This window comes from Melozone crissalis, unplaced genomic scaffold (assembly GCF_028551555.1).
Source record: "Melozone crissalis strain CALT ecotype California unplaced genomic scaffold, PUWL_Pcris_2 ptg000033l_1, whole genome shotgun sequence".
NCBI classification, from domain to species: domain Eukaryota; kingdom Metazoa; phylum Chordata; class Aves; order Passeriformes; family Passerellidae; genus Melozone; species Melozone crissalis.
In genome coordinates, this window is record NW_026535811.1 from 1,107,639 (window position 1) to 1,132,917 (window position 25,279).

Consider the following 25,279-nt stretch of genomic DNA (forward strand, 5'->3'; position numbering starts at 1 on the left):
AAAACGCCTAATACTGAAATTCCATAATCTCACTTAAACTCTGTAGTTACATAATAGGCAGTACCAACATCTGTACTGGAATAGTTAATTTTTAATCCACTGATGATGAAATACATTTTCTGTGGCATTTTGAAAATCAAATCATCATCATGATTTACCAAATGCTGGTTGATTCACTGTAGCCCACTACAGCATGACAACCCAATGCCTTGGCATGGGATTTTATCTCTTGTCTGATTTCTGCCCACCAGGCATCTCGTGTCTCTGGTTCATCTGAAAGACAAAGTACAAATCAGTTCACTACTCTGGGCTGGGCTGACACAAAGCTGCATGCAATTGATTCCCCTGAAAAGCCGAGGCTTTCACATTCCCGTGCTTTCAGTGTGGACACTTGATTTCCCTCCTACTTAGACACTTCAAGGAAGCACTAACAGGACTTTTGCACTCATTATCTTGTTCCTCCCCCACACGAGCAGACTCTCACCAATGACTGCATTCTCCTTGTTGTCCACATGCCAGGTAACACTAAGATATTGTAGATACTGTTCCAGTCTCTACCTGGTTTTAGTCCCAAACCACACCCTCAGCTTCCCACAACACAAGAGCAGCGTGTAACATCAGACACTCTGTAATGCTGAAAAACTAACAGTAATAAACAGTGTTTCTAGTAGCAAACTTAGGTTTTACATTGCTGTGCACTTGCTATCTCTGAAATAACCTCAATAAGTTTTCCTACTGGAAGCAGTTCTCTCTTAACCAGATTTTGAAAATATTGGTTCCAAACTGTACCACTAATCAAGCAGACAGTTCTGTGGCACTTCTAGCTGTGAGAAGCCAAAAGGATTTGAAACCACTTCTACATTTACAACATGAAGAAATACAGGATGCATGCTGTCAGTGGTTTTGAGTCAGTATCCCGGAAACTGCACCTTCCCTTCATGGCCACGAATGGATTCAAATTACCTTTATTGTCCCCAGGGTTACATGTTAAATATATCCTGCCTGCTTTTCTTGAAAACTACAAGATACAAAAATACAACAAGAGTGTGCTGCTACAATAAGTTCATGCAGTACATTTATTTTTTAAGTGCTCAGCAATTAGTTCCCACAACTAAAGCTCTTGTCTTACAAAGAAGCCAACAAACACTGAATTTACAACTGGAATCTGTCAGCTGTTTCTTCTCTCAAAACTTACCTGTTACAATGAATTTGGTTAGCAACTGTGTTAATTGTTAATACAAAAAGGGAAAACCAGTAACAATCATTACCAAAAGGGTTCTGAGTAGAGAGATTCTTATGGAATTTCTCTGAAATTAACTGGACTTAGCACAGATACAAACTTCTGGCTACTGAGTTCTCCTTGCTGAATCATAATTTAAATATCAAAGTCAAAACCTGGAATTCATTTGGAACCAATTTTGTACTACCAGGAATATTTACCAACACAGTGTATGATAACCACATTATCATACACTTGCTTCTCTGACAACATGACAAACAAAAATGCAAGATGCAGATATACACAGAATTTAAAAGTTACTGAAACAGAAATATTGTAAAGTAAGATGTATTCATTCATGACTTTACCTCAAGTTTGCATTTAGAACTGGGCTCTAATTTCTCTAAACTAAACTAATGATCTTTTCCAATTCAAAGGAAGAGCAGAGGTCTGTATGTTCAATTATACCTAACTTTAGATGGCCGTGCTTGTGTAACTCACAGCATTACAGCAGCCTGGATGCTCAGATTGAAGTTTATTCAACCTTTGCTTTAAGAAACCACCACTGAACAGAAAAAACCTTACAGTGAGAGTTCCTAGGAAGGTTCTCTGCAAGGAACAAAAATGTACACATCAGAACACAAACCAAGGGTTTCTATGAGCTGCACCAACCGTGTTCTGCAATCCAAGGTCACCTCAGCAGGCTCCAGCGCACTGCTGGCAGACTCTGAGGGCTGCACTTCACTCTCAGGGTGAAAACACTGTTAAATCCTCTCAGTGACTGGGGCAATAAACGCTCAGGATGATGCTCAGCAATCCTGACTCAGAGTCCTGGAGCCCCTGCTCAAGCCAGCTTTGGAATTCCTGGGATTCCTACAGGAATAATCCATCACACACAGGGCTGGAGCTGCCCAGCCCAGCTCTCAGGACCACCTGTGGTACAGAAAAATGGGAAATGCCTTCTCTGCTGCTCTGCTGCCTGCAGGGAGCTGAACCAAGGGACATCTCTGGGAAGGGACTGTAAGGCCAGGCTGCAATATCTGCCAAATTCAGGGTATGGAGGGTGGGAGAGCACAGGCACATTCTGTCAAAGTTCTTTAAACTCTTCTTGGTGACAGGGACATGGACCTTGGGAGCAATTCCTCCTCTCCCCTCCAGTCATGGGCCACAGATTGTTTGGATAAGCAATGTGTTTCTCCTCATACATGGAAAGTCTAGGCAGCAGCAAAAGTGGTTCTGTGACCATGCAGAAAAACATCTGCTCAATGAGACTGGGTCACAGGCACCTGGCTATAAACACTGACTGAACAGCCACACAAATTCTTGTACTTCACAGAAAAACACCTGCAAGGAAGAAATACCCTTTTTCCTAGGAAAAAAGTGCCAGCTTTCAAAACTACAACTTTTTACACCTTTTGGTTCCATGTGGCAAAAACTGCTTCTACTTATCACCAGTGACATTTCAAAGTGCAAGAAAATGTGAAGTCATGATGAGAATTTGAGAGTAACAAAAGGTGAGGTGACTGAGGATGAACACAAAAAGTGCTAGTGCTGTGAAATAAAGGTAAGAGTGATAAAGACAAGAATGACATTGAAAAGGAATGTAGCCACAGTGAAAACTGAAACGGAATGAGATGTTGAAAGGAAACAGGGATCTTTAAAGTGAACATAAAAGGTAGAAATAGTGACGGGTCCCAAATTCTATGCAAACGTTTAGCTTTCCTCCACAAGAAATTATAGTTTAAATTATTGAACTTAAGAGACTTAACAACTTCCTTACCTAACATGTACAAGGACACCTTACCATTATGGCAAACACACTGTTGTGAAGTTGCTCAACACTGTCTTGCTAAAACAACATTTAACCCTTGAGTCTAAGAATCTGTTCAATATCCTCACTAACAAAGAGGTAAGAAGCATTTTCCAGCCATTGTCTTCAGTGTTAACAGGATCAGGCCCAATACCTTTCATAGAATCCAACAATTTCTTATCATACAGAACAAATATTTCTGTAAGTCATGCAGAAACAATTGTTTGTAAAGAAAACTGTGACCTCTGCTTAAGATGTTTGACTATTTCTTAGTTCCAGAAAGAGGCCAAAAAATAATTATTATATTTCTATATAAACACTATACATTCAGTTTACTTGAACTTACCTTTGCGTATTAAAACACAAAATAATTGTCTACAATTATTATTAAAATCAAACACCATGACATCGCAATAATAGGTTGATACGAAACACTGAATGCAGTGCAATGTGTAGCATTCATATTCCTCTGACAAATTTTCACAAGCAGCCTTTTTGACACATGAGCCACACGATTTCACATGGGGATGCCGTCGTAGCATTTCCAAGTTTAGTAAAGCTCAGGATTTACACCAACATTAGAGGAGTTAGGGAAGCAGGATGGCATGTGTCCAGCACACTCCAGGGAGTGCCTGTCGGTTGTCGGGCTGAGGCACAAGCTCAGGAGCTGAGGGTTTGCAAAGCGGATTCAGCAGACAGGAGCCAGAAACGGTGGGACTTTGGCGCATGCTTGGATCAGGTGACAGTACAGACTGAAAACTATGGCAGCTCACTGAAATGGTTACAGAAAGTAATGGCCCTGCATTCTAGGTGGAAGCAAGAAGGCAAGCATACAGAGCACTCATCACAAGCTTTTCTAGCAAATGTACCCAGTCCTTTGGACCGAGGGTTCTCTACAACTTGAGGCAGAAAGGTTTGCAGGAGGTTCCACTGCTAATTACGTCCCCTTTGTGGGAAACCAAGGGCTGAACGCTAAACTTACTGCATTGATGTTTCCAAACTGGCAGGATATTTGTAACCCAGTGGAAGCAAAGCACACTGTTACTATGGCTGAGGACTTGAGAAACAATGCTGTCAAAAGTATAGCGTTCTATAAAAATTGTGCCAACTCAAGCCTCCTCCAGCTGGAACTTTGCCAACAGATTTTATTCAGCAGTTTTATAGGACACAACCAGCACTTCTGTACCTGGGATGTTCTTTGAGCCAGCTCTATCCACCACCAAGTCACCCCTCTCCCTTAGAATACAGGCTGGAGCTGCACTATCCAGGGGACAACACCCTCTATAAACCTTTCACCCTAGACACTACCACTGTCTGATCCATAAGTTTGCCCAAGTTTATTTGCTAGAGGTTCACTCGTACAGGTTCTTTCAAGATTTACCCAGAAGCTGCATTTTGCTGGTCCATATAGATTTTTGAAACTGAAGACAGATTAAGAAGAATGGTCTCTTGATGACACTGTTCATACCCAAGAGCTGCTGTATCCTTAAAGCTGAATCCTTAAACAACTTGAGGAAATTGCTCCAAAGTAGGCACTGTCTGATTAATTCCAACCAATTTTACATTGCATAATTTAGGAAATATTTACATGCATAACACAATACTCTGACAGAAGGAGGACAACCATCTGAGGAAAATTTTCACCGTCTATAAATGGGTCATTGTTCTGTTTCAAACATGGCAATGGAGGTCAATATTCTATCAAACTCAATCTTTGAATCTTTCACTAGGCAAAGCCATTATCCACATGTTCAATGTTCCCTTATTTTTATATCTTCTTAATTAAAAGCCTACTACCAGCTTATACAGAAAGATGTGTGGTATTTTCCTGTAGGTTTGGCTGGTTGGGTTTTTCAACAGACACCTTTGTTAGGTTTATAAGCAACCTTCTCTGGACCTTATACTTTTATTTAATCCTCTCTGGTTATCCCATTAGCACTGACATTATCAACTTTCTAAAACATGTAACAACTAAATAACTGTACAGAAACACAAATCCTCTGGTTTGTAAAGATTAACACAAAATTCAGGTAGCAAATAATTAAACCTACAGCAGATTTCAAAATAGTTTCCAAGCCACTCCATCCGTGTTTAGAAATACTACTCCCCATCTTCATCTTTAGGACTAAAAGATGTACAAATGAAAACTTTGTTACAGCACGTGAAGGAACTAGATTGTAGGGACACATGAAAGGAAACTAGGATACACTAAACTAGCAGGAAATATTGTAACCACACCCAAAAGGAACGGGCACTCGCTGTTCACACACCCCTACATGAGCACCAAGACCCCAAGAGAAGCCATACACAAAAGTCCATATATCATTCCTTTCAGTGGGAGCTCACTGTTGGGGAGTGATAGCTTTAATCCCAAATTATACTCCAAGATGGAGAAACAGAAGGATTGTTCCCCTTATGGATTAATAAAGCCACAACAGTGGCTGTAACTTTTCCTTTTAATTGTAGATGAAAATCTGATAGGAAGAGCACAAACTGAAAAAAGTATCATCTAAAAAAAAATCTTGTAATAATGTGAAAGCAGCAGTAATAACTTAGTGCAGAGCTAAAAGAAAGGAAACCACCATGTGATAAAACTTAAATGAAATGAAAAATATTATGTCAAAATATAAGGCATTTGAAGCAAGAAAGATATTCAGAATATATGAAAAATTAAACAAACATATATTAAAAATTAAAATACTTAAAAATGAAGGTTTAACTTGCATTATACTTAGGATTATAAAAGCTCAAAAATACTGCCCAGAAATTAGAAAACATTAAATATAGGAAATAAATTTGCCTCTGGAAAATAATTTCCAGGCATAAATATGTGCCTTTGTTAGTCCAGCTTTTAGTGATTATTTCAGTCACTCATCCTAGAATGGTGACTCAGCAGGTAATAAAGAAACTACTTATTCTGTGTCTCTGTTGCTTTGTGACCTTGGCACAATCAGTACAACCTATTGTAAACCAGGAGCAGTCTTCAAAGAAAAGCCTCAAATGACTCCAGCTGGGGCTGGGGACTGTATTCTGTAACAGGACAGGGCTTTCTGAACCCCATGCGATCTCCCCATTGCTGCAGGAGGGGATGGCATCAGCTGGTGTGCAATGCCACTGTCTCTGAGTTCCCTGTTCCTCGTCTGCGCTGCTCAGGCATGCAGAACCCCTGCGTTCATCATCTCTGTGCACTCACAACTCCTTATTCTGCTTTAACACAAACTGGGCAGAGAAGCCTCTTGGAACTCCTGGATGCAAGGAGACTTGGAAAGAAAATCTCTTGTGCCTCATATTTATTATCCATTGACATTTCTCAGTTACTCCTGTTGCAGTTAGAACTTGTGTATCCGCCTACCAAACCCCAGCAGACATTTCACAAGGCCACGTTGAGCTGTAATTGTGTAGCACTTGGGAAGGTGCTGGTTCAACCAGGACCATCTGGTTCTCTTCTGACAATAACATATTTTGAGCCAGGCACAAAGTTCTACAACTGTATCTTTGCAACCACAGAAGCAAATACCAGAAGGCTGAAAAAACTCAATGCAATCCATAAAGGACATTTTATGAAAACAATAGTTTTAGTCAAGCCCTGTATTTTAAAATTAGGATAAGTTATATGCAAAAATGCAATTTTTGCCAGAGCAAGGTTCTCTTGTGTACTATCAATTCAAAACCAAAGGGTAGTTGTGCAATAAGCAATGGCTTTTTTGGAGCACTTGTGCAAAAACACCTTTCTATTGGCTTTCACACCGTTAGCCAGAATTTAGGGAGAGTTTCAAAGCAGTATGAAATAGCATTAGTTAGGTAGGCAGAGGATTCTTAACAAGGAATTGAAATGCCAAGTTCATTCATGAATCTCTAACAGAACAGGTGAATACTGTACTGTGCTCAGTGACCACCCTTTCTTCAGCTACATAAATACCTACTTAGAACTCTCAAAAATAAAAAGCACAGTCCCAATGAAAATGATTTCACTAGCATAAGGGTATATCTGCTTCCAGAAATAATATTCAAACACCATTCACATTAACCATAGAAATGACTTGGCAACATTCAGTCCTCTGCAGAAAACGAGTCTATTATTACTGGAGAACATCACACCCCTCAATCTTTTCAGAAAAAGCCTCTGACAACTGCTTCAACCTCCCGTTTTCATTCAACACACACTGACGGGCAAGCAGCCAAGGTGGAAATTCTCCAAGCAAAGGCAAGAGGCCAACCTTCAAATGCTGGGGCTTTCACTACTGGGTCTGAAGGATAAGCACAGCAGACACCAGCAGGCACATTCTGACATTTCCTGCTGTGCTCCACAGCTGGGCCACGCTGACACCCCGAGAGCAGCTGGAAATGTCATTTGCACAGTCTCTGTATTTCTGTGGGAGAAAAGCATTCAGTTACACAAAACAGAGCCAAGCTTTCCTCTTGTGTCTCCTCATATGCAAAACTGACTCTGGAGCATTTCACACTCCAACAGCGAGACTGGGTATCGCACAGGGAGCTCGGAGATGCTGAGGAAGGCTTTAACCATCTTTTGTCTTCCCATATTTCTGACCGCTGGAGCTGGAGACGCACTGCTGGAGCAGCTTCCCGAATGAGGAGTGTGAAATTTAACTGTGTGAGAAATGACAGGTTGGTGCTGTGAAACAGCCACGTGGAAAAGCAGCCTCTACTCAGCAAGTTGTGGCACTGCCTTCCTTTGTGCTCTGTGTTTAACCTCAGTGCCACCCTCGAACAAAGACCCAGCCTCCTGCAGTGAGGATGCCTGCATGTTTTTATCCTGAGAGTTGATTCTTTCCCTGAGACAGCCCCAGGGACTATCTCCCACTGTATTATGTGCCCTCTTTTCTATCAATTTTTCATCAACTCTTTACTTCCATTTTGCAAATTCATCTTCATATCCACCTTTTTGTATTTTACAAACATTTAAACAATTCTTCATTGAACTACATGAAACTCCCAGATATTTAAGCAGCTTCTTTTCCATTCATGAAGTAGTCAGTCTTTACCTCCATGTTTGATTTTCAAGCACCTTCAAATCTCTGACATCTCACTACCACTGGAGGCTCCTGCTGTATCTTACATACAATTAAACCACTGGCAAGACAAAATAAAAAAAAAATGAAATATCCTTCTGCACTACACAGTTAGTAAGCAAGCTGAAATGAAGCCTGGACGTTTTCCAAAAGGAAAATAATTTTAGCCCACTTATGGCTGTGATTGAAGCCCACCCACACAGGAGTGCAACCTGCTCCTCCCAAAGCAGCAGGGCTGAGCTGCTCTCCTACAGACACCAAGGCTGCACAAACACAGCTCTCAGCAGGGATTAACTCCACACATACTCCTTGTTTGAGACCTCTCTACTCCAACCAACACCTCTGGGGAAAATGCTTTATTTACACAGAAATGCACATTCATTTTCCTGTAATCGCTAAAAAATTTAGACAACAGTTTTGGATATTCTGCCAAGAACTGAATTCCTGACTTGCACTTTGCTCCTAGTCTTACATTGTGGATCACTTTTCTAGCCTAGGTCAAGGCACGCTTAGTGTCAGTACATAAACTCATTTACTTCATTATTCCAATCAAATTCTTTCAATAAAAACATCTCACTAAACAATCTGGAAGAAGCAGCAATGAATTCCAACTTTTCAAGGTTGCACACAATACACAAAAATTTCAACACATTTTTAACACCTTGGATCAGACTATGCCATACCAGTCACAGACCTGAGAATTTGACAATATTTTTTTATATGCTGAAAGTTAATTTTTAAAAGATTATCACTTTAGAACAAGCAAAGAAAACAAACAAAATCAGAAAAGATCACAATCATAATTTTAAAGGATGCTTACTGTAAAAGGAACAATAAAAATGAGCAAATGGTTTTAAGCTCTCCCTACTTTTGAACAATTTGCAGAGTGGACAATGTCTGGTTTTTAATAACTGCATATTTAAAGTGAATTTCAGAGCATGACACAGAGCTGCATGGCAAGAATGAATTACCAAGAAGGAAAGTGTCTGGGGGAAGCAAGCCCTCAGGAGTCAGCTTTGTACCTTTAATGGTGCCAGCTTTATCAACACCTGGTCTGACAAGGCCTACTACATAAGGAAGTTACACACTGTGATTACTGAAACTGCATAAAAATGTAAGAATATTGGGGCTTTTTTCTAGCTGGGTAATGAACTGATTAAAAAGTTCAAATACTTATGTTTAAAGTCCTGTAACTGGCTGCATTTTACAACACAAGCTTTATGAACCAACAAATCCTGGGCTACATACTACCCTTCTCTTTAAACGGATAGATCTCTACTTTTCTTGGATATTTTTTAGCTCTATCACTATCTATAGTACAACTATTATTTTAGAGCTAGTACTAAGAACAAACACATTCATTGATTTCCTGAAATTAACAGGAGGAAAGCCTTTGTTGAAGAAAGTGCAAGGCAATGCAAAACAACAAAATTAACCAAGAGTCCCCACAAATCAAACCAACAGGCCAAAATAAGCACCCAAACCTCATTACACAAAAAACCCCAAACCAAAAAAAAAAAAAAACACCAAAACCCCACACCTGACACAATCCCAACTGTTCAAGGAAGGATCCATTCTCTTATCCTAAATTACTCCCTTCATGGATGCTGAGCTGAAAGTGATTACTAAATAAACATCTGAACATTCAGCTTTCCAGATGGATATTAAATTATTCTTAGCAATACTATATTATACTAAAACAATGTTTTGTAATTTTAAAGAAAGTTTTAAACAGTATGAAAATGTGACATTTAGGCATCTGATGATTAAATAGTTTTAAATTTGAGGCATTAACCTAAAGATCTTAGAGCATTTCTAATAACTTCACTGAGCTGCCATAATTTCTGTCAGCATATGTAGTACTGAATGACTAATAAAATACCTGAATTGAAACTATTCCAGTCTAGCAGTTTGTATGATCTTGTGTTACCCATAATTCCGACAAAGGCTGAGTTCAAAACAGCAAATTAGTAGATCAGTTACAGAAGCAGAATAGTGAAAAAACTACCAACAAGAGCACAATTGACAACAGCACTCCACAGGAACTGGAAAGACACAGACAGCAGAGTTAATCAGAGCTGAAATAGAAAGGGAAAAAGGAGCATGCTGTAGCAGTCTGCACTGGTGACCAACACGGACAGTATTTGGCAGTTGGGTCCTACTGGCAAGCTCTTAATGCACCTGCAAATGTTCCCTCCTCTTCCACTTCTCCTGATTCACCATTCCGCCACTTTGTTTGCTTCCTTTAATATTTTACAGACTTATTTGACTCAAATGCTTCACAACCTTAACTATAATATCAGCATTGTTTCCTCCTTCTCCAGCTTCCCTCCCACAGCCACGTGCCTTCATTCCCCTTCTGTTCCTGCTGTTTTGCAGTGTGAGTCCCGAGGATCACGCATTTTGCATTCACTGGTCAGGAGCAATGTGCAAGTCTCACAGAAACACTGCAGCTCTGCAAACACACATCTCTTCTTGCCTTATGGCTTATACTGCCTCCAGTCAGCTGGCAAAAAGGAAGGAGTGCATAATATAAGAAATTAGTTTTTAAAACTTCTGAGCAAAATTGATTTTTTTTAATATTCTATCTTACATCTATCCCACAGTAAATTTTGCACATAAGAGACCTGTATCAGAAATCTATTGAAAGCACAGAATCATAAAATAACTTTGTGGCAAAGAAAGACTCATGTATTAATTGTTATTTAAAAGACTCGTTTCTTTTTTTTAATCTTTTCTTCATTGTGTAAATAGATCTTAGAATAGGAAAACAAAAGAGCAACATTGTGCACTAATATACTCGAAAAAAAATCACTCAAATAAGGAGGATCTAATTCAAGTGAAGTCTTGGATTTAATTACATGTTGCCAGTTTACTGAATCTTCAGATCAGCAACAATCTGATCTTCCTGCCTGAAGAATTGCTTGCCTTGGGCCATAGGAAGAAAAGGAAAAGGTTAGGTTTTTTGTACTTGTGTTTAAGGATGTATTTGCATAAACTTCCTTTTATTACTCCTGACTAGTGCATGCAAAACCACTACAGGTGCTATTTTTCTCTCCTCTGCGTTCTCAAGTGCATTGTCAACTCCAACTTTTTGCTAAGCATTCCTCATCTCGGTGACTAAACCACCCAAGTCTTCAGAGTCAAAAGTCACTCAGCTCTACCATTAGAGCTAACATGCAAACCACAAATGTTCTCGTGCTGGGGATCCCAGGAAGGAATAAATAAAAATCTTCAAGTACTGTTCAGTTAAGGCTTTTAAGAACAGAAACAAAACTGTAAAGGTTAAAAACCACATTGTGAGCTGTAGCCATTAGTCCTTAAAGATTTCAAGGAGCTGAAAATGGGAAAACATTCATAGTTAAGATCAAGCATTTAATCTCATTTTTGTTTGAATTGAAAAACTCGCATCAAGTTTTAATCACAAAAAGCGGCAAAAAATTAATTAACCCCTCAATAATTAAAAGCTAGTTTTCAGTGCAGAGTTACTGTTACTGATTCAAAGTATTTTTATTTCTAGTTTAATTTGCTGAAAGGTTTCTCACTAAAACCACAACCTTCGAGTAACTCATTTTCCAAGCCTCAATGGCTCTCTGCAATGCACTCCTGGAACAGCTCTGTCCCTCCTGCAGGTGCCCCCAGGGCAGGGAGGCAGGCTGTGCCCGTGCCAGGCAGGCTGTGCCCGTGCCAGGCAGGCCGTGCCCGTGGCAGGTTCCCGTGCCAGGCAGGCTGTGCCCGTGCGCTCCCCTGTATTCCCCTGTTCCCGTGCCCACGTACCGGGGTTGTGGATGCGGTCCAGCAGCTTGACGGAGCGCGCGCTGACGATGCCCCCGACGTGCAGCAGGAAGCCGGGCGGGAAGGAGGTCAGGGTGAAGAAGGGGAACTCCTGCGGGTGTCAGAAAGCAGCGTTAGGGCCTGCCGAGGGCTCCGCGCGGCACACGCGGGCACAGGGCTCTGCCGAGGGCTCCGCGCGGCACACGCAGGCACAGGGCTCTGCCGAGGGCTCCGCGTGGCACACAGGGGCACAGGGCTCTGCCGAGGGCTCCGCGTGGCACACGCGGGCACAGGGCTCTGCCGAGGGCTCCGCGCGGCACAGATGGGCACAGGGCTCTGCCGAGGGCTCCGTGTGGCACACAGGGGCACAGGGCTCTGCCGAGGGCTCCGCGTGGCACACAGGGGCACAGGGCTCTGCCGAGGGCTCCGCGTGGCACACGCGGGCACAGGGCTCTGCCGAGGGCTCCGCGTGGCACAGATGGGCACAGGGCTCTGCCGAGGGCTCCGCGCGGCACACGCGGGCACAGGGCTCTGCCGAGGGCTCCGCGCGGCACACGCAGGCACAGGGCTCTGCCGAGGGCTCCGCGTGGCACACGCGGGCACAGGGCTCTGCCGAGGGCTCCGCGTGGCACACGCAGGCACAGGGCTCTGCCGAGGGCTCCGCGTGGCACAGATGGGCACAGGGCTCTGCCGAGGGCTCCGCGTGGCACACGCGGGCACAGGGCTCTGCCGAGGGCTCCGCGCGGCACACGCGGGCACAGGGCTCTGCCGAGGGCTCCGCGTGGCACAGATGGGCACAGGGCTCTGCCGAGGGCTCCGCGTGGCACACGCGGGCACAGGGCTCTGCCGAGGGCTCCGCGCGGCACACGCGGGCACAGGGCTCTGCCGAGGGCTCCGCGCGGCACACGCAGGCACAGGGCTCTGCCGAGGGCTCCGCGTGGCACAGATGGGCACAGGGCTCTGCCGAGGGCTCCGCGTGGCACACGCGGGCACAGGGCTCTGCCGAGGGCTCCGCGCAGCACACGCGGGCACAGGGCTCTGCCGAGGGCTCCGCGCGGCACACGCGGGCACAGGGCTCTGCCGAGGGCTCCGCGCGGCACACGCGGGCACAGGGCTCTGCCGAGGGCTCCGCGTGGCACACGCGGGCACAGGGCTCTGCCGAGGGCTCCGCGCAGCACACGCGGGCACAGGGCTCCTGCACCGCTGCCCTGGCGCCAGCACAGCCCTGCCCTGCGCAGGGGCGCCCGCAGCCACGCGTGCCCACGGACCCACGGCACAAAAGCACAGGGTACACTCTCAAACGATACTTTTCCCCCACAGAGTTGTTTCTCAGCACAACAGTGACAAACAATCAAAACTTTACATATTAAGAGATTAATAAAATCTCTATTGATCCACTTTTACCATGGCTGCTAAACACCAGAATTCTTCTTTCATTAGCTGATAAAAAAATAAAATTTTTCTCCATTTTTAGGTGTTCTCATTGCAACTGACTGCAGTTTGATTCTGAAGCACAGGGTGAAACAAACTGTAGTCTTGCAAGAACGAGGACTGTCTTATTACAGGAAAACATACCTAAAAAATATCAAAGGACTGCTCTGCGAGTAAGCTCTAAATATAACAAGTCAATATACATCTTTTAAAATAAAGCACAGGTCTTGAAACACAACTGTAAATTCTTAAACTAAAATAATTCATTTCCAGTTCATAAGTAAAATAAAGAGTTAACTTTCAGTAACTACTCCAGCTTTTAATTCATAAGAGGGGCAAAGTAAGTAAGTAATAATTACAATTTTTCAAGACACATTTGATGAAAAAAACTGAGCCCAAACCCAGATTTTAATTGCTCCAGAGATGTTCTGTGATATGTCTAATATCTACATAATTGAACACTTATGGGGGAAAGGCAGTAACTCATGTTCAGCAATTCTAAATGCAGAAAGCAAAAAAAAAAAACCAAAAAAGAAAAATCATGCAGTTAACTTGAGTCACAGACAAATCTGGGTAACAGACTCACTGAACCATTCTGACAGAATTCTGCTAATCTCTCATTCATTCTCTGTGTGTGTGCAGTGTGCCCAATGACACACATTCAACTCCATCACTTCATATGAAGACTTTTTTCTTTTTAAATGTAGAGGTTTTTTAAATGTTATTACTATATTACTTAAATACAAGTTCCAGCCTCAATCACATGTTGTCACCTGTAAGAGCTCAGAATTACTGTGCCACCCCCCAAGGTGGCCAAACAACCTGACAGCTTTCCTCGACCTGCACTGAGGGGATGGCTGGAAAAGAAGTCACTGAAAGGAAAGAGGCTCAGGTCAGGATTTCAGCCAAACAAATCTCCCAGAGAACAGATTTCCTGCAGCGCCCTTCAGAGATGGAGGACACCAGATCCTCCCTTAGAAAAGGCAGCAGAGGAGATCACTCAAGCGCTTGCTGAAGGTAAAAACAGGAAGAAACCAGCATTTGTCCAGAATCTGTGGAAGTGAGACAAAAAATACCACTGACAGCAGCTTTTGGTCATTTCCACAAAAACATAGGCTAACGTTTGAGGAGTAAGATAACACCAAATTTTCCTACTGATGGAAATGCAGCATGGATTTCTTCTTAGTTAAAAATATACAGAGAGACAGCTGTGCTACAGTTACTCTTGCTATCTACAGATGTCCAGGGAATTTTTAACAGTTATTAATGTACAATATAACATGTACCTGAGTTTTCCACTGCTGTATTTTCTACGGGTTTATTTTCAGGGAAGGAAGTGAGGAATATGATCCTTCTAACTAACTGTTCAGTTTGCAGTTAGGGTAATTTAAGTAATAAATCAAAAACACATTTGGTTAAAAAAAACTCTTGAGACATGCAACTAAAAGAGCTTATTTTCAGGTACTTTAGCATTCCCATATATCCCAATAATCTAGGACTCAAAAGAACTATTTGAGCAACCTGGTCCGATGGAATGTGTCCCTGCCCAAGGCAGGGTGGTTGGAATAAGATGACCATTAAGGTCCCTTAAAGTATTCTGGGATGTTATGATATATCTAATACCTGTGAAACTGCATTATATACACTGAATTTATTCTTGGTTCTCCCAAATACTTGCTATCCTAAGTAATCCAGACAAGTAGAGTGCACTGTCTATGTGCATGGATTTATATTCATACCTAAACTAAAACATTAATTGAAATGTATAAACATGCAAAATACACCTATCTAAAAAATGCTCTTAAAACCAACAAATTAAAACAATTCTGCATGAACAAAATCCCCAAGGAATCTGCAAAGGCTCCCAAGCCCCGTATGTGAGCTGGTGCTTTAAGAACCCCCAGCAACAGGGAATAGCTGAGGGGTCCCGTGTGCTCCAACGTACCGGCCTGGCACAGAACCTGCGGGGCGATCCTCCCTGGGGCATGGGGCACGAGAGAGGAGAGCAGAGTCACCGCCGCTGCACAAGGGCTGCTGTCTGTGTGTGTGTGCCCACTGACACCCCACAGCTGCAGGGCTGTCACCCCCACTGCACAAGGGCTGCTGTCTGTGTGTGTGTGTGCAGTGTGCCCACTGACACCCCACAGCTGCAGGGCTGTCACCCCCACTGCACAAGGGCTGCTGTCTGTGTGTGTGTGTGCAGTGTGCCCACTGACACCCCACAGCTGCAGGGCTGTCACCCCCACTGCACAAGGGCTGCTGTCTGTGTGTGTGTGTGCACAGTGCCCACTGACACCCCACAGCTGCAGGGCTGTCACCCCCACTGCACAAGGGCTGCTGTCTGTGTGTGTGTGCACAGTGCCCACTCACACCCCACAGCTGCAGGGCTGTCACCCCCACTGCACAAGGGCTGCTGTCTGTGTGTGTGTGTGCAGTGTGCCCACTGACACCCCACAGCTGCAGGGCTGTCACCCCCACTGCACAAGGGCTCCTGTCTGTGTGTGTGTGCAGTGTGCCCACTGACACCCCACAGCTGCAGGGCTGTCACCCTCACTGCACAAGGGCTCCTGTCTGTCTGTGTGCCCACTCACACCCCACAGCACATTTATCTGCTGCTGTGGAATGCAACAGGTGCATCTGGGATTGGTCTCATGGAGTTGTTTCTAATTAGTGGCCAATCACAGCCCAGCTGTCCTGACTGTCTCAGTCAGACACAAGCCTTTGTTATCATTCTTTTTCTATTCTTAGCCAGCTTTCTGATGAAATCCTTTCTTCTATTCTTTTAGTATAGCTTTAATATGATATATACCATAAAATAATAAAGCAAGCCTTCTGAAACATTGAGTCAATATTCTCATCTCTTCCCTCCTCCTAAGACCCCTGTGAACACCACCATACTTAGGTGCAAAACATTTATTCCTGAGTAAGAATATACTCCCATTTCTTCCTCCAAGACACCTCATTATCAACATTTTGATCAAAACACTGTATAGTTTATAAAAAAAAGTTGCAATTACTCATTGCAAATGTAAACAATTAAAACCACAATTTTCGTCATATATTGTATTCAGTATAATGACAGATGGCATTTTTAGTCCAATAGAGGAAAAGTTTAAATCTATGAATGCCTTTTTACTGCTGGTCAAGTAGCTCAGGTTCAAGTTCCCAATTAAAGGCTACCTTCTACTCCATGGAATGGGCCACAAAGCATCAACTCCATTCCCAAAACCTGAAACTTTTCCTAAACCTAAACGGGATTTTCAACTTGTTTAAAGCTATGCCAATGTTTCTGAATTTGGCTTTTGTAAACACTTTATCATCATGTCTTTTCTCAAGTGTTAAACTTAACACGCATCAGTAATTTCTCCCATAACTTCTTAATACCACTGGAATTACTTGAGTGCTGTGCATAGTTAATTGCTCCACTTCTCCCACTGCTTTAGTAATAAATTAATATTTAAATAAGTTGTGTATAAAAGGGCTATTAAACAGTCAACACTTGTACTAAGTTCAGACCAAAACTTACATGTGTTCAAACAGCAAGTAACAGCAAACATTAACTTACAAGATAAATTTCACTTCAGTAAACCAGAAATGAAGTATACAATGCCTTACCCTTTGTTCCAGAGCTGATTGAGTCTGTTGTCTTAAAAGAGTTTTAAATGGCCCCCCTTCTTTTCCAGCACTCCCACTGCCCATTCCTGAAGAATATCAGTACAAATGACATTCAAAGAAACATAGATTATAATTTGTAATCAAAGAGTGAGTTCAAAATAGATAAAAATGAATCATTGAAAACAGTCAAATTTTCCCCATAATTTTAATTTCTAAGAAAAAAAAAAGCATCAAAAATTTAATTTTGATTTGAGGGTTGTAGTAGGTTTTCCTTCTCACACAACTAGCAGTGACTGTATAGTAGTTGAACAAACCCCCCCATCTAAGATTTTTTCCTGCTGTAAACCTGAATTAAAATCAATTTTAAAATATAAAAACTTAAAGATGTGGGTTTAAAATTCTCTTCTACAACACAGAATTTTTTGTATGACTTTTTGCCTATGATTTAAATAGAGATCTAATTTCCACATTACGTTTTTATATAACCAGATTATCTGCCCTTATCAAAAAGAGTCCCTCTGTCAGACTACTCTATAGTTGTATATCTCTCACTAATATTATTACAATATTTTTATTTAATGAAAGTAATAAAAATCTGATTAGCAGAGTTTCAGGTAACTAAACCACCTTTCCTAACTACAAGTAGGAGACTGTACACTTAATTACAGCAGCAGTTACATAAGGCATGTTTAGGAGCAAGAAGAAAGCACAAAGGCAATGCATATCCCTTGATTTGAATATAAACTCTGAAAACAATTAGAAATTATTTTACACTATGAAATACTCATCTGATTCACTCAAATAAGCTAGGGGACACTACTGCTCAGCATTTAAAGCTACACTTATTTGATGGCTACATTGGCACACACATAACCTGCAGATTACGAACACAAGATAAACTCCAATTTGGCATAACATGGTAATTCTCTCTTTCCTTCTTTCAGAGTTTAACCTCCAGCCCTCTCCCTAGCACAGGGGGTTTGTGCACAGGAAGCTGCTCAGTGCAGTAACATCCTTGCTGGGGCATTACCTATGCACAGGGGTTTGTGCAGAGGAACCTGATGCTGTGCACTGACACCTTTGCTGCTCCATTACCTGTGCACAGGGGTTTGTGCAGAGGAAGCTGATGCTGTGCACTGACACCTTTGCTGTTCCATCACCTGTGCACAGGGGTTTGTGCAGAGGAAGCTGATGCTGTGCACTGACACCTTTGCTGTTCCATCACCTGTGCACAGGGGTTTGTGCAGAGGAAGCTGATGCTGTGCACTGACACCTTTGCTGTTCCATCACCTGTGCACAGGGGTTTGTGCAGAGGAAGCTGATGCTGTGCACTGACACCTTTGCTGTTCCATCAGCTGTGCACAGGGGTTTGTGCAGAGGAAGCTGATGCTGTGCACTGACACCTTTGCTGTTCCATTACCTGTGCACAGGGGTTTGTGCACAGGAAGCTGCTCAGTGCACAAACACCTTTGTTGTGGCATTACTTGCAGGGACAGGCCCCCTCACAGGGTGTGCTGAGCTGCAGGTTATGTGCCTGACAGTGGCCTGGGGGCTCTGTGCTCACACAGCACTGCAAACACATGCCAAGGTGTGCTTTCCCTACAGCAAACACAGTGCTAGTGACTCTTGGTAACATGTCATGCCTGAAACACATTCTCCTTGCTATTCCTTGTGTCTAAAGCCATCAGAGCTAAAAGAAGCCCCCAAGCAGCAGAGGAAAGCAGAGCATAAAGAACAGAAAGGTGTCAGGAGCAGGATGAAATACAAACAGCACAGCGCAAACAGTTAGAAATGAAGCCAAGACTTTCTTCTCCAGAATTTCTAACTGATTCAACATAATAATAATTCCCTGCTAGCTTGCTTTTCCTTCTGATCAAGAATCTGGTAAGGATGAACAAGAGTGTAAATATAGATCCAAGTGCAGTTATTTGTTTTACCAAAGACTGGGAGATCTAGAAATAATACCAGACTTAATAACGTATGTAAATTCATTCTTAACTTCATTCATTCATTTTCAAGAGTTTCTAAGCTACCACTACCGTGTAATTTGATATAAAACCACTACAATTTTCAGTGAGTATTTTTAGCTGTTCTCGGATAAGGAAACAAAACTATTAGTATCTGTATAGTCCCATTAAACAAGATTAAATTGCTTTTACTATTTAACATTGATTCTAAACATCACTGTCAGGGACTATACAAGACTAAATCCAGACAAACATAGCATAAATACTACACACAAAACAAACTCAAAAAATACAAACTAACCAAAAGAGTTTCTACAAAAAAAGCGAATACCAACAATTATTTAATTGAAATCTATAAAAATAATCCATGTCAGTGAAATGAAAAAGTGGGCAGTAAAAATAAAAAGCATGGGCTTTGTTTAAAAGGTTAAATTAAAAAGCAGAGTTGGTAGCATCTCACAACCATTATTTCAGCAAATTATGAATGAACTCACGAGCAAGTGCAATGGGCAGCTGCTCCATGCAAAATGCAGGAGCAACAAAGTGAGGACAATGTGTGGGATTACAAATAAAGCAAATTATTTCAGTCCAATTAGCAAAGGGTATTTGTCAAGGGTAAAGTAGTAATTCTGTAGCATAAATGACATTGTTTCAAATCCTCTGAGAAGTTCTGAGGGTGTTTCAAGCTTCTGGGGCAGAGGTGAGAGATGGAATGCACAGTCATGTAGCCAGCAGTTTTCAGAGGCTCACTGAGCAAGCCCAGGGTTATAGAAGCAGCTGTGCGTTAATCAAACAACAACATTTCCTTCAGAGTTTGTTCAAAAGGCCAGAACAGACAGATCCTACCAGAAGCAGCCAGCAGCAGCTCCTCAGTGAAAGAAACACTTTTCCTCAGAACAACTGGGCTGACATGGCTACAGTGCAGAGGTTTAACGCTAGACCCCGAGAGGAGCAGACAGGACTTTTTTACATGTGGGGAACCACAAGAGAGTGTAGGGGAGCTGGGAAACAGGAAAATCCTAGGTCCCTGTGGGGAGGGTGCTGTGGAGGAAAGTAATAGAGACAAAGATGCAGATTCAGAAGATGACTAAAGAAACGGACAAAAGAAATCAAAATGAAGCATTTTTGTTTTCTCTAAATGAATCAACACTTAGTGCAAATTATTTCTCGACATACAAAGAAATGGAATGACAATACAGCTCCACAACGTACATGAGAAGCGTGTCTTTAAAAATCATTACTTGATTAACTTTATGTTGAAATTAATTTTTAGAGACATGGCAATTAAACATTGTAAATGCCAATCAAAATTTGATAGCAAATAGTATGGAGTAAAAACCAAACAACAGAGTCTCTGCACACACTTAATCTGATTACTTGCATTATCTCAGTAGAAAAGGTTATTTTCCAAAGGGGCCATGGATTTGTTCTATGATTTTCTAGAGTAATAAATCTTGTAGAATTCTACGTTCCCATCAGTAAAGGAGTTCCCACCTTACCCATTTCCTCCAAACATATGCTATGGCACATCAGAATGTATTATCTGATTAAAATATGCCATGCTTTTTGTCAGCCTGATTCTGTTCATTGGCAGTGGCATAAAATACATCCCTGCTCCCAGAATTCTAACTTCAACCCCAAATTCAGCAAATGCATTTATAGACCAGAATGGATAACACAAGCACAAGTGCATTTCACAGAAGACATCAAGGTAATACTCTCCAGATTTGGAGCTATTGCAGATCCATATTTGGAGCTTCAGCAGATCCAAGCTGCAGCCTCCAGTGTTTTGTTACTCCTACTGGAAAAGGTGGTACCTGCACTGTTCCTCCACGTTAATGTCCATCTCAGACATGTCAGCACACTAACTACCTGACTGAGAAATAAAGGAGAATACAATATACTGCAGGAATAGCAGAAAATGCTTCTTTTTGCACGTCAGCCAACCTGAGTAATGAGTATCTCGAACCTGGGAACATCAGATGTGTCACATGAGAAGTCTGCATTTCTTTAGCCTTATTTAACTACTGAGATCACCAGCTTATACACTGAGATACCTGAACTTGGTAACAGCCTCAGGAAATGAAAACAGAGGTCTAAACACATACAGTAATTGTTAAGAACAGCATACTGAATTTAGTATGTTATGGAAGTGTCTTCTGCATACCACCGAATTTTGGGTAAAACAGATTACTCATGAGGTGCTGTCCTTTAATCTGTTAGGATTCAAAATTGAGTTTGTCATAGCAAGACACAGCATATGTAAATGTAACTAGAAAATCCTCTCTGGACAAGTTTCAGCAGCACAGTTAAAAGTTGCCAAAAAGGCAGTGCTAATAAGCAAAACTATGCCCACTGTTTGCTTCAATACTAGAAAGATAGCTAAAAATATCTTTACATACTTGAAAAATCCCTCCAAACAAGAGGCACCAATGACAATCTGTTTCAGTTCTGAAGGAGCTGACTAAAACCAACGGGATTTATGACCTACCTAACATTGCCAGGAAATACATGAGGCTGCTGCTTTCAAACCTTCACGCATCCACAGAGAGCTGCACATGCCTGAACTCACAACTCTTACATCTAGAAAGATGACCACCTATGTCACATTTAAATCCTGTACATGACATCATCTTTACCACAGAAATCTGACCAAAAGAAACAGGTTTTCAAACATTCAGTAAGCCAAGCACCTGAATTTGGGGTGGTCCCAAGAAATAAGCATCCAGTTATACCTGTAGGTCCTTTAATTGAGTGACCACCATAGGTTAACCTGAGGACAGACACCCTTTAAAAAGAACAAAAACTAAAGTGTGCTTTTTTTTGCTTGTTTGTTTTAAAAATGGGACAGAGAAGACAGCACTAAGAAAGACAGCTTGCCAATTGGGAATATTTTTAACACATATAGGGAATAAACTACATGAAATATTTAATACAACTCCATTTGAATGTAGTATTCAATTCACCTGGTAGGAAAAATTCTTGAAAGGAGTGCTATCAACTACCTTAATATGCTTAAAATTTGACTCATTATATGAGTCAAGGATGTTCTGGGCTTCAAACACCACAATTTAAAACATCATTTAAAAACTAACCATACTTCTACATATAATTTTACAAAATACTTTGCCCCAGGGTAGCAAAATACATGGCATTGGTCATAGAATGAAAAATAAACATACAATAATTCTTTGAGTTTTGCTGACATTATTACTGACATGATTTTAACCACAGACTAAAAATTAAGGAGGGAGAAAAAAACAAGTTGAAAAAAATTATGATAAAGCAATGGGAAAAGAAAAATGCTTTTTGAAGATGGCTGGATTACTTCTAATGTAATTTAAGCTACCTTGGAAGTGTATACTGTGTATGTAAAGCTATTTCCATCTACCAAGAGAAGAAAAAAAAAGGGAGTTCAAAATTAGCCAAATGCATGCAGTTAGCTTAGGGCCCAACACAGTAGGCTTGAAGGCTACATGGTTTTAGTAACACCATCCTTAACATATGGTGGTGAGAAATACACTCCTATGGTCTGTGATAGGAAATGGAGGAAATAAGGAAAAGGCAATTACTTAGGACTCCCTTAATGCTCTGAGATGTTTTATTTCAACTTCAACGCAACACAGTTGTGTTACAAAAGCCATTTTCATGTTATCCGGGACAGTGGAAATACAGGCAGGACTGAAATTTTGACCCAGCAGAAACCTTTAGAGCTTGAGGTGTACTGCGTGGGGTCTCCAATTTTCACATCATTTTGATAACTTAAATGCCAAAAAGCAAAAGGGGTTGAATGAAAATATAAAAAGAGAAACAACTTAAACAAAAAGTGGGTGGAAGTGCCTTACCAGTTTTGGGTGTCAAACTCAAATCTGTGTCAGAAGAAGAGGACTGTCGACTGTAGGACTTGGAAGGTGAAAAGGAATAGGTTTGGTTTTTCAGAGGGGTGGAGGGTCCTGATGAATATGTATTGGGATTGGGATCTTCATTGAAAGGAATCCTGCCAGAAGAAGGTGGAAACATATTCAGTAATCCTGTGCCAAAGGACCTGGCTGACAGCAGCATGATCCAAACACCAGGATGGGACTGGGGCAGGGCCAGCAGCTATTCCTTAGGAGCGAGGCTGGGAATGAGGCCAGAGGCAAAGAAATGCTGTTTTACCCTCTCAGCATCCTACACACAGATGCTCGTCATCTACAATGAAACAATTAAGCCAAATGAAAGGCATGAGATGTGACAAAAAAATATATATATGCAAAATAAAAAAATTGAAAAGTTTATGGCTTAAAAATCTGGTCGAATACACAATGCTTTGAGTTAGTTCAATAAAGAAAAATGATTTCAAATTATAGCTGTGTTTATACATATTTATACACTTATGTATATACACATATGCATTGTAAGGTAAAAGAAAAAGAGCTATGTTTCCTTATCCTATAGCATCAGCAGCATGCCACAGCTAAAAACAGAGCAAAGAGGAGAATCTTTTCGGGAACAACTCTATTGACAAACAGTTTGTTTATGCACAGCTTGACTTACCTGCTCCCTACAACCATCTCTTCCACAAATGGCACAGACCCTTCCTAGAACCATTTCAAAGCCTACTGTATGCGAATGATGTCTGAAAGCAATTAGGAGCTCAAATCACCGTTTCCCAGTCACATCACCTTACTGTTTTAGTTAACTTCCCAGAAGCAAGAGCGTGTGCAAGTGAAGAGCGTGGCCTTGTGGAAGAGACTGCGAGGCCCGTCCCAGAGCCTCTCCTGCACTCCCATGAGCCGCAGCGGTCCCGAGGAACCGAGCAGAGGGCGGTGCCTGCCTGCCCTGCCTGCCTGCCCTGGGGCACTGTGCCGCCCGGCTGCGAGTGTCAGCAGACTCGTACCGGTGTAGATGAGAGTGGGAACAGACACAGAGAAGTTCTGAGTGAGCCGTGAGCCAGTAGCAGTGTGAATTGGGCTGTTGTGGGTCGAGCGGCATCCGTGGCTGGGCGCGTGAACCAGCGGAGACCTGAGAGAGTTTGCGGCCAGGGCGGGAGAAAAGAAAACAATACACACAAACAGGTTGCAGAGTTACGTTACCAATGCTTTCAGGGAAGTTTAGACACAGGAGATCTCTTACTCTAAGCAGACTCTAAGAATTGCAATTCCTAGCATGCAGGAGTCCAGATGAAACACAAGGAAGGAAAGGAACAGCTCAAGCACTTGCTTGTGACTGCATTATTGATTTCTGGCAACAGGCCATCGAGTTAGTAAAGCCAAGAATAAGAAGAGTCAAATTAGTTGATTTTGCTGCCTTAGAGAAACATTCCTGTGTTTTGAACTGAGACAATATCCATCACCAAGCTGAACATGGATAATTTGGGAGGTGGAATTTCCACATTTTGCTGCAGAGTGAAAGAAACTGGTTTATTTATGGGTGCTTTTTAAGTTGATAATTACTAGGTCTACCTTTTATGTTTTTAAACACCATGCTGTTGCTCTATGCTGCACTGTATCCTGAAGTTCTTTTAAAGGCAATTTTTTAAAATCAAGACAAGTCAAACAAGCTATGCTGTGAAATAGAAACCAGTAATTTTTAAAAGTCAGCTCATATTTTGCAAAATTTTGCAGAGCAATTGATGCCTGCACAGCAAAAACGCCTCACCTCTCTTGCAGTGACAGAACAGTTCAAATTCATGAAAATGGCTACTTCAATTAATACATCTAGAAATACAGGATATGTAATACTTCTTGGTGCAGTTTTTTCCTTCCTGCATTGCTCTACCAAACAGAAAATAACTAATTTATCCATGCAAAAATGTAGCAACAGTTGAAAGAAGACTGCAAGTATATTTCTATTAATTTGTATGCATATCAAAACATTCAAAATGTTTGGTGCTGCAGTACATATGACAAAAATCACAAAATTCTAATTCTCATAGTAAAAAGATCTCTCTGCAAGTTCACTGTCTATCTGTTTTGCCATAGTTCTTGTTTTACAACAGTAAAAAGGAAAGCACACAAAAGATGAGACCTCTTTGGGGTCACTGTCTAAAGCACTGACAGAACGATCAGAATTCAATATTTATCTTCTCTTATACACTTATAAATACAGTTATAAACATTTAAGCTTGAACCAAAAGTTTGTGAGAGGTCCTCACTGAAATGTTCATTGCACAAACACAGCATCAAAGCAGAACTAATTAGAGTTAAACTGGTGGATCACAAGGATATGTAGTACTATTGCTACATAAGTACAAAAAGTCATCCTAAGTAGGAACTACCACTCCAGCCTCTACTGAAATAACTCATCCAACCTAAAACATTTCAGAATTGTGGAATAGAAAACTTATTGCAGACAAATAAAACTACAAAAGAAAAAACAAAATCTCGGGAAAAAAGAAATCACACTGGTTATGAAAAACTGAATGAGTATGAAAGGAAGAGAGGTGAAACTT

At 41.6% G+C, this 25,279-nt stretch overlaps 1 protein-coding gene across 22 annotated transcripts in view; it reads right to left on the reverse strand.

Moving 5' to 3' along the window:
- C2CD5 (C2 calcium dependent domain containing 5) overlaps positions 1–25,279 on the reverse strand; it is a 52,268-nt gene that overhangs the window by 18,121 nt on the left and 8,868 nt on the right. For 6 of the 22 annotated variants that reach the window (XM_054282202.1, XM_054282211.1, XM_054282208.1 and 3 more), the window contains exons 7-11: positions 22,692–22,843; positions 16,880–16,965; positions 11,837–11,945; positions 9,942–10,007; positions 159–273 (exon numbers count right to left, since the gene is read on the reverse strand). In XM_054282202.1, coding sequence (XP_054138177.1) covers positions 159–273; positions 9,942–10,007; positions 11,837–11,945; positions 16,880–16,965; positions 22,692–22,843 — 528 coding nt within the window. Of the gene's footprint in view, positions 1–158; positions 274–9,941; positions 10,008–11,836; positions 11,946–16,879; positions 16,966–19,692; positions 19,888–22,691; positions 22,844–23,725; positions 23,851–25,279 lie in introns of all 22 variants that reach the window. The other 16 variants (XM_054282215.1, XM_054282213.1, XM_054282210.1 and 13 more) reach the window with 6 other exon arrangements.